Source organism: Cavia porcellus, unplaced genomic scaffold (genome assembly GCF_034190915.1).
Source record: "Cavia porcellus strain 051 isolate PalLab524CR breed Dunkin Hartley unplaced genomic scaffold, mCavPor4.1 scaffold_32, whole genome shotgun sequence".
Taxonomy (NCBI): domain Eukaryota; kingdom Metazoa; phylum Chordata; class Mammalia; order Rodentia; family Caviidae; genus Cavia; species Cavia porcellus.
Window position 1 is genome coordinate 17,180,191 of NW_026947515.1, and position 10,820 is coordinate 17,191,010.

General features: G+C 37.6%; 1 protein-coding gene across 4 annotated transcripts in view; it reads right to left on the reverse strand.

The window, feature by feature from the left end:
* The window catches only part of Map3k3 (mitogen-activated protein kinase kinase kinase 3), an 82,342-nt gene that overhangs the window by 51,556 nt on the left and 19,966 nt on the right, over positions 1-10,820 (reverse strand). For all 4 annotated transcript variants that reach the window (XM_063242620.1, XM_063242619.1, XM_005001970.4 and 1 more), the window contains one exon: positions 9,838-9,930. In XM_063242620.1, the coding sequence (XP_063098690.1) occupies positions 9,838-9,930 (93 nt within the window). Of the gene's footprint in view, positions 1-9,837; positions 9,931-10,820 lie in introns of those variants that run through there.

A 10,820-nucleotide genomic window follows, 5' to 3' on the forward strand; every position in this document is an offset into this window, starting at 1 on the left:
ACCTTTCCTTCTTGATTGATACTTGTAAATAAATCTTGTGGCAGACCACGGGCAAACTGCTTATCCTCTGAGTTTTAGTTTTCCGTTTGTAACATGTAGTAAATACACCTTGCAGACCTGCTATGAAAACTAAATGAGACGTTAGTAAAATATCTGACATATAGTAGATGTGTGATAAATGTTTTTTTGCTTCTGCTGTTATTTCTACTACTATCACAGGGTTTCCCACAATCTTCACAAACCTATTCTCGTGGGAATAAAATAGGACCCTGAACAAATTACCTTAGATTGTTCCTGGCTTTCTCCAAAGTGACCATTCTTGGGCATATAAACTGAAAGGGCAGAAATCATGTTTATTTTATTTCTATATTCCCAGTGCCACAAAAAGGGAATACATATACAATTTGTGCTTAACAATATTTGATAAATAGATGAATAGACTGAAGAACAGAACTGAGACTCAATGTCAGAAAGGAAGTAGAAGCATTAAAACATTAAAGAAAAAATCCAGGAGAAATAAATATTTTAAATATTATTTGAGGGCGTTAGAAAAATGATAGGAAAGAGATATTATAGAAGAAGAGAGGAAAAAGGTAACATTGTCAGGAAACCAGCAAATAATAGATGAAGAGAAGGAAGAATTCATGGTCAATGAGTAAAACATGATACTGAAAAAGACTAATAGACTGTGGCTTATACTAAGAACAGTGGCACATATCTATAAATGCAGGCTGAAGCAGAAGGGTCTCAAGTTTGAGCTTAAGGCCAGCCTGAACTAGATAGCGGGACCTTGTCTCACGAAATCCAAGACTGGCCGGGGATATAGCTCAGTGGCATAAGTGCTTGTTTGGCAAGCGTGAGGTCATGAATTCGATCTCCAGCACCAAAAACAAAAAGAAAAAAAAAAAGAATCCAAGACTGTGGCCACTGTGGTGGTAAATGTCTGTAATCCCAGCACTTTGGAACCTGAGGCAAGAGGAATGCCACAAGTTAAGGCCAGCCTAGGCTACACAGTGAGACCCTATCACAAAAACAAAAACAAAAACAAAAACAAAAAGACCATGGCTTTGAAGAAAGAAGCCTTCAAAGCCTCCAAATTGGGGAACAAATAGCAGTCTGAGAAGATGAAGAACACCAAGAATTTGAAAGGTAGGAAGGGTACATAAAGAACTTCCTCCCACAGAGCTAGAATTTTCTTCCAGTCTACTGAATTGGAACAAAGGTTCTAATTTAAACTCTAAAAATGAGGCCCTTAAGAGCTTTTGTGTATGTGGTTAATTTAAGCTAATATTTATCACTAGAAATTAATACAGAAAATTTACATTTTAAAATTTCAAAATAACAATTAAAAAAATTAGATATTAACATAAATAGACCTTTTATAAAAATTATGCTTTCCAAAAAAAAAATTAGTGACACAATATAAATCTCTTTAATACATGGTCTAAGATAGCTAAATTTTCCTGCCTGCTTCTACTTTCATTCTGTTGCAATAACATTGAACACATAGCTTCTGGAAAACTCCATTGCACATTCTTAAGAGAATAAGAGTGAGAGTTCGATCCCTGGTACCGAGAAAAAGGAAAAAGACAAAAAAAAAAAAAAAAGAGAGAGAATAAGAGTGAAAAGGACAAGTAATATCACAGTAGTATGAAAATAATGTATATCCACCCCTAAATAGGGTCTTTGAAACCTCCCATGTGGTCCCCACACTGCATCTTGAGAATCAATGAATTCAAAAATAAGAATACTATCCTCTCTAATCCATTATTGTAAAGATAAGGAAAGTAAAGTTCCAAGAGCTTAGTGTCCCTGGAAGTGCATGAATTAAACGGCAGACAGCCGGAACAAGGTGTATGTGGTAACTCTTCAAATATAGCCCTGATATGGCCCTCTTATGTTTCCACATAACATGAAGCATTTTAACCATTTACAGTGCACAATGATAGCTAATGTTTATTGAGCATTCACGTTTATCAAGAGTGTTCTAAGCATGTTACATATATTACATTAATCCTTACTATTATGATCACTATTTTACAAAAGTTTTCTTACAAGTTACAAGAAGTTTCAGTAAGGTCACCCAAGGTTACATCATACTGTTTGTAAATTAAGAACAAGGATTCAAACCCTGGAATTCTGACTCCTAACTACCAAGCTAACTGTTACACAGTCAAATGGCTTATTTCAGTCACACAAGGCTTCAATGGGAACAATGAAAATACCAAAGGATCTTACGTAACCTTACTTTTTGGAACTCATGGAGAAAGAGATTGAAAGCTACCTAAATTGGAGAAATAATAGAGTCAGAATCTAGAGACCAGGATACCAATCATGTAGTAAGCTGGGGAGCCAGAAGAGGACTCCTTTGCTGAGGCTGTGGATGGATGGGTCCAGGGAAGGTAAAAAAGGAAAGTGCCCCACCTGAGCTGCGTTCTAGATAGTATCATGCATGTACATATGCACCGTATAAGGGCAAAAGGCAGTGCAATGCAGGGAGCTGCCATAAGGATTCAAGGTTTATAAGAGTGACAGTAGTTTTTTCATTACTATCTTTTTTTTTTTCCTCCTCTCACTATGCTAAGCAACTGTCATAACAAGAGTCCTCCAAAGCAGGTCCTTGAGATATGCTGCCACGCTCTGGCATGCTTCTCCAACTTCCCACTTCCTGCTCCCACAATGGCCTCTAGAGCATCCTGAGTACTCATTAAACATAGTCCTTTCTGTCCCTGCAGATAGGTTACCACATCCTTCCACTGTTCCTGCCTCCACCCAGCACACTTTGATGTAGCTCTCATTATTATTATTTTTTAATTAATAGATCTTTGGAATAGTTTTAGATCTACAGAATAATTGAGGAGTTAGTGCAGAATTCCCACATAACTCCTTCACACAAGTTTTTCCCATTATTAACATCTTGTATCAGAATAGTATGTTTCCTTTTGTTACAATTAATTCACATTGATATATCAATTAAAGCCTATAGTTTATTCAGATTTTCTCAGATCTTTTTTGGTTTGTTTCTAGAGACATAGTCTTACTATGTAGTTAAGGCTAGCCTCAAACTTGAGGCAATCCTCCTGCCTCAGCCTCCTGAGTTCTGGAATTAATGGCACACCCCAGCTTACCCAACTCAGGTCTTCTTCTATTAATTTTTACCAAATGTTTTTCCCCCCTCTAACGCTCTCCTTAGGAGGGATACAATCTTAAAAATTGTGGCAAGTAAGCTGAGCATGATGGACCACATAATGGACCACATAATGAAATCCTGTCTCAAAAAAAAAAAAAAAAAAAATTTATGGCAAGGAACCTCCTCAATCTCTTTATAGACTGAAGGAATTAAATTTATTTCATGAGGGGATGTAACAGGAATACAGTTCTACATGAAATTAGTCAGAAATGGAACTGAACCTTTGCTCCAAATCACAAATCACTTGTATTCAAGCCTAACCAAGCTTGAGACTACTAAGCAGTACAAACAAAGATGCCTTCTCCAATGCCATGCCACCTATTCCAGAGCAGGATGCAGACTTCCATTTATCATGTGATATGCTCAAATCTACGTTTCTCCTGACAGGCTGACAACAATAAGCCATGTATAAAAATGGTTCAGATAAAACTAACTTCATTCAATTCCTCTCTGTCATTCTTCTTGACCTCTTGGAGGCGTTTTGCACTGGTAGCCTAGTCCTTTGACTTCTGTGACTCTAGTCCAGCCCATGGAACCTGCCACCATGCTAGTCACTTCTGTTTCTTTGCTGATTTTCCGTCTTCATGCCCTCTCCTACCCTCGTCCCATATGTGACCAAGAGCTTTTGATCTCTGGCTTCCTTTCCCCTCTAACACTCTCCTCAGGAGGGATACAATTAATCAAAATTCAGTCTCTAAATAGAAGACTCTCAAATCTCTATGTTCATCTCCATTCTATGAAGCAAAATTTCATCTCCCCATCATCTGTTTAAGGCAGGTATTTAGTTGTTAAAAATGGAGCACTGAGGTCAAACTGCTTACTTTACATCCTCTACAATTTCTCATGTGACCTTGCACTTGTTACTTACCCTCTCTGTGACCCTTACCTTATTTTTAAAGTAAAAATAATGATAGAATAATATTCATCTGATAGACTTAAACTTTTTATAATAATTGACTAAAGCAATTAGAATACCCAATTTATAAGTGTTCAGTAAGTGATAAAACAGGCCTGTTATCCTTGAACCAAAACCACTGAGGCCAAAGTGTTTCACGTTTAGAACTTGAAAAGGCAGTATGATGTGAATTCTATGATGCCTTCTCTCTTCCCAGGGGAGTGAGGGGGTGGCTGGAATAGCCAGTATCAGAGAGGCAAAATGCTCACAAATATTTCCTGTACTCCCCTGCATTTCCTGAAGTTAGTTTAGGTATTTTTCCCCTTCTGACCAAGAGATAGAAAGAGAATTGATTCTATACTTTTCCCTGGCAGCGTATGGCCTAAGATAGGCTCCTTTGACTGAGATTACTTACTGACTGAGAGGAACACTATCCTCATCCCTCCTCATACTAGACATATCATCATTAAGTTTTGCAGTTTTCAGTTTGCCTGTTAACACAGTATAAATTAGTTATCCAAGCTACCCTAACTTTTGCAATGAAAGTATGAATATGCACAATAAATAGGATAAAGACTATAAATATTGCTGTGTCTGTTCAGGTCAAGTTTTGTTGCCAAATAAGTTTGCTATCAAACAACGAAACAGAGTATTAGTTTGCAGAACTCTTTGGATTTCAGAATATACATAAGAGACTGTGGATCTACAAAAATCAACACACACACACACACACACACACACACACACACACACACACAGCCCTCACACACTCTCAAAGTTTTTTTCCACTGTCATCTCAAAATTTAACCTGGCTGTGTATGTTTACATCAACTACCCTCCAAAATTAGTCTCCCGGGGCTGGGGATTTAGCTCAGCGGCATAAGCGCCTGCCTTGCAAGCAGGCAGTCGTGAGTTCGATCCCTGGTACGGACAAAATCAAAAAAGAAAAAAAAAAAAAAAAAAAAAAAAGAATCCCAAAATTAGTCTCCCTTCTCAGTGTTGTTGGTATTACTGTCCTTTCAGCTACACAAGGTTAAACCTCTGAGTTCTGCTTGATCCTTTCCTTCCTTTCTCCCCAGGTTTCAATTCTCACTTTAAAGGCTTTCAGTATGAAACTTCGCTTCCCATTCTTTCTGACATCTTATTGGTCACCTGGGTTCCAAAAGCCACCACAGTACTTCTTAGGTTCTCCCCTCCAGCCCATTCTACATTCCCCTATAGGTCTTTATCTTACCTCCAATTTCAACATATGCTTTCCTCATTCAAAGAGTAATCAGTGATAACCACGACCTACAGAATAAAGTCTAAATTCTCTACCATTTAAAGCCTTCTGAAATATAGGCTCATTTAGTTTACCTAACCATCTCACACTTTTTGCTCTCCATAGAAACCCTCCTCTCCAACCAGATCAATGCTCATCCTTATTTTCTGAAATACAGTATATCCTTCTCCATAGGCCTTTTGAATAATCTGTTTTTTGACCTGGAGTGTCACCCTTCTTCCTCCTCAACCAGCTAAACTTGTATACATCCTCATAGCCTGGATCAAGCACCACCTCCATTTGAAATGACACCCTAATGCCTTTGGTTCAAACTTACATCTTTTACGTTCTTAGCTTTCCACAACACTAATTTTTTTGGACCATACAGTTAACTAGATACAATCATACCCTACCACAATCTCTTTTTTTGTTTGTATTTTGGATTTCCTGAGTAAAACTGCATAATTCCTGGGGTATAAAGAACATAACCTACATTTTGTGTGTGTGTGTGTGTGTGTGTGTGCGCGCATCTATGAAGGTTGACTGTAGACATAATGTTGAACCAAACAAAGAGGTACCACAGATGCTGAGGAAAAAAGTTCAAAAGTGTAGGTCTAGGAAGATTCAAGTCTCTTCTCCCTCACAGTTTACTGGTAGAAGGATAGTCAGAGTCATGTTCAGAAGGGTGACAGGTTATAGTAAAGAAAAAGGAGAAGAAAGAAGAGGGAAGGGCTATGGGTTTAGTTCAGTGGTATAAGTGCCTGCTTGGCAAGCATAAGGTTATGAGTTCAATCCCTGATACCAAAAAAAAAAAAAAAAAAAAGAAGAAGAAGAAGAGGGGGAAAGGAAGAGGAACAGAGAAGGCCTCAAGGTTGAACTACAGATTTGGAAACTTATAGGGGCAAAAAGGCTAACTGGTAACAGCAAACTTAAGCAGAAATGGCCCTGTGGAAGTCTTAATTTTGTGGTTAAACATGTAATCCAAAAGAGCTCTGGACAATCCAGTACAATCAAACTGCCTATTAAACCAAGCTTTATGAACTAATTTAATCAGGCAAAGACCTCTCAGTTTACCATTACCTCGCTTATCCTCTCTCTGATTTGTATTACTCTTTGTATTTGCTGTATATAACTGAAGGCTCTTTGAAACTGCAGTCCTTACTTTATCAGACAGTAAATAAACAAAAGAAAAAGGCAACAAAAATAAAAATCTTATTTGTAATCATGACTCAGGAAAGTCAAAAGAGAACAATGGAAGAAATGATTATGAATCAATCTTCCTACAAGATATAAGTTTAGTTCAAACTGGCCAGTCCATCTTATCAGTAATCCTCGAAAGTGAAGGGAAGTTTTAAAGAGCTAGGTAAAAGCAAAAGGCAGTCTATTCAATCACTGACCCAGCTAGGGAAACAGACTCCTGGAATTCTCTTCCTCTGGGACTGATAGCAAAGGCCCTGCCCTGCCAATGCTTCCCATAAAGAAAACAGCTTTTCCATTCTGAAGGATCTACTAGTGAATATCTTGAGAGTGACATCCAGATCCTGGGTTCTATTAAGCATCTACCTACCATTTTGATAACATTTAAGGGAAACAAGAATCCAGGGAAATAAAGATTTTATTTCTTCCTCCACTGAAGTTTTATGAAATTAGGCTAGATTTAGAAGTTTGCAAAAAAAAAAAAAAATCAATCAAATGGTAACAGCAACCTCATAAAGGTGGGAAAACTCATAATCCTTTTAGTTCCATTAACACTAGACAGAAGATCTAGGTTACCCATGTGTAAAATCTCTATGCATAGTTCTGGTCAGAAGTTGCTCCACAAATCTCAAATCCCCAGTGCCAGGACATGATACAAGTGACACAGTCAGTATAGCTTTACATTTGTACATCTGTCTTATAACATACAAATATTTTACATTGTCTATGATCTTACAACAACCTTAAGAGGCAGTAGATACAACAGTAATATGTCTAAACTTCTGATGGAAAAACAAAGGTTTTAAAAGGTTATACGGCTCACAGTTGGTAAAATTATGACTAGGAGTCACAAGATCTAGGGTGGCTACCTGGCTCAACTTAATACTTTTGTGTAAAATGTCTGCAAACACTGAAGTATTATGCACATGTTTATAATTGTTGGTATTGTTAACTACTGTTGTGGAAAGCACTCTGTAAATTGTAAAATCATATGTAAACACATAGTTAACAAGTCTAGGACTTCTAGGCCCGTGCTCTTTCACTGCATTATCATCCCCACAGAGAGCAAGCCCCTACAAAGCACTAAATAGATGATAACTGATGGGATGTTGCACACCACAGCTTGCAAAACCATCCAGAATCAAGCCACAATTAGAACAGGTCAAACATCTAACCATTCTGTAGGCTTCAAAAACAGAATTCAGAGAAGACAAGAGCCTACCTCATAGCTAAGTACCCCAACACCCATGTATTATAGCTCCTCCAAATGCTTGTTATCAAATGCATTCTATCTTTCAATTGCTTACTTGGTTTGTTTATTTAAGCAAGAGGATGTCTAAAATTCTGCCAAAAGAAACTGAATTGGGTTTTCCATCTCTCCCAGGACTCAGCCCCCAAACAATTCTGTCAATGAACTAACTCAGTTCCTCGGCTTTCCTAGCTTTGCCAAGCATGAGCCTCGTGAAACTGTGCCAATCTCAACTTGGCCTTGTAGCCAATGCCACCATTCTTACACTGAAGGACTGTTTGCCTTTGCCAATATCACTCCACTCATGAATAAATAGCCTTTATCACTAGCCAAAATGCTTGGGTTATCTTCAACTGTGACTCTGCAGTTTGAATCTTTAGCTCAATTTGATATTTCTTAACCCAATTTAGCTTCTCTTAGCCATTCAAATTAGGTTTTGATCTTTCAGTCCTTTCTCTTCGTAAGCATGGACTTTCTGGCAGAAGAATTGGTAATTAAAAAAAAGAAACAGAGACCAAAAAACCAAACCAAAACAAAAAACCTACTGTATTGTATCCTAGGCCTGTGCTAGCAAAAACAGTAATAAATGTTGATTTACTCAGTAAATTTTAGTCATATTTTAATAGATTATTAACATAATCAGGCTGTTATTATTTATTGGTACCAAGAATTGAACTTAGGCCCTGGCACTTACCAGGCAGGTGCTTAAGCCGCTGTGCTGCATCCCCAGTCCGTGGCTCTTTTTATTACACCAATTGTAAATTCCTCTCCCTCATGCACTCCCCACACATTCATCTCACTATTTCACCAGAAGGGAATTCTCTTTTTGCTTTCAAGATTTTGCTTTCTTGGTCAGAAGCTGTTGTAAATCCCAGGAGAGAACATTTTACAGCTTTGACTTCATTAAGGGGAAAAGCTATCTTGACATTTTCATTGCCCTTTACCTAATATTACCCAATAATAAATCTTTTTTTTTTTTTGTCTTTTTTTGTTTTTATCAGTACCAGGGATCGAACTGATGACTGCACACTTGCAAGGAAGGCGCTTATGCCGCTGAGCTAAATCCACAGCCCCCCAATAATAAATCTTTGAGCTTCCATTTCTAAACAGACATATTATTTCTTTCTTTCTTTCTTTTTTTTTTTGTCTTTTTCCTTTTTATCAGTACCGGGGATCGAACTCACAACTGCCTGCTTGCAAGGCAGGCGCTTATGCCGCTGAGCTAAATCCCCAGCCCCAGCAATATTATTTCTACAGCTTCTTGTTCCCCCAAAGAACAGAATGTTAGGATTCCCACTAAAGAGCTTAACACAACCTACGTAGAAGGAATGGATGCACCAATTTTTAGAAAAGAGATATTTAATTTATTCCCACTTCCTTTTTGGGGGTGATATTGGGGGTTAAACCCAACAGCTTCACACTGAGCTTTATCCTCAGTCCTTTTTATTTTTTTTTCTAAGACAGGATCTTGCTAAATTGCTAGGTTGCTTAGGCTAGGCTCCAATTTGCAATCCTCCTGCCTCAGCTCCCCAGGATATTAGGATTATAGGTATATTATCATCATGCCTGGCTCCATATACTTAATTTCTTGCCCAGAAAATCAACAGTCCCTTTTAAGTCCCTTTTGTATTAGGCAGTAGAATTTTATGTACTATGTAAGCTAAGTAATATGTACTTATAGTATACAAAGTTGTACTACCCAATACAACAGCCACCAGTCACATGCAGCTATTAACATAATTAAAATTTTAAGTTAATAACAAATAAAATTTAAAATTAAGTTTCTCAACAACCACAAGTGGCTATTGGCAACCATATTGAATAATTCAAATAGAGAACATTTCTATCATGATCAAGTATACTGGACAGCACTAAATAAAGGTTGCTTATGAACAGTATCATCTAATTGTAGGATAACTAGAATAATCAGTGTTCCCTACGAATCCACCAAAACAATTTATCTAGGAAATTAATTCTATTCTTTTAGCACGAGAAACAGAATTGAAAAGCACATTTCAGCTTTAATAGATAATATGGATCCTTACCAAAAATTTCTTTTTCTCACTGGCCCCCGCACATGAGCTTGTTGTTATTGTGGGGCTGTTCAGAAGGGCTGAGCTGCTGCTGCTGTGTTTTTTCTTTAAAAACAAAAAAACCCAAGGTTAATAATTTGTATCCACCATACAACAGAAGAAAGTATGACATTAATTCAAGCAAACTGCTATCCAAAGAGCTGAGAGATCTTGTTAAATTTACTTTCTAAGCAATCCTTTTCATAACCTAATACCCCTTGATTTCACTATACTAACACAGCAGCAAGCACAGTAAAAAAGTCAGGACTTCTCTTATAGTAACTTTTACTTTCAAAACAAGTTTCCCTCAAAATAATGCCCCATTAAGAAACTATCAAGGACCACTCCACGCCTCTTTTCCCCAGAGTGGTCTCTTTGAGTTCTCCAATGTAAGGAAGAATTCCCTTTTCACCCATTAACTGATATTCCTGCTAACGGTCCTGTTTGAAAAAAGACCAGTTAACTAGAGTGGCTGTGCACGTGGACAGGAAGGAAGTGAGGTCATCAGGCTCAAGCCTCGGGAGGGGACCCACTTCTGGTAAAATGCTCCTTCAAAAAGTGGTTCTGAATACAAATAAGTTACTTTAAGGGAAAGCCCTCACTACTAGATAGAATAATGTATGAGAAGAATACAAGAATGATTTCTAATCTGGTTACTACCCCAGTTTTGTATAATAATTAAAACAATCAAAGAAATTCTCTTTTTTTTTTCTTTGTTTTTAGTGCAAGTTTTGCTATGTAGTGCAAGCTGGCCTTGAACTCACTTATGTAGCCCAGGCCTGCCTTGAACTCAAGGCAATCCTCCTGCCTCAGTCTTCCATGTACTGGGATTATAGGCATGCACCAACACACCTGGCTAATGCAGCTGTCTAAATTAATCTTACTGTCATAACATGAAACAAAAAGACCATCTTCTAGGTTTCCTAAAATTCCTAAAAGCAGGAAATACTCTGAGA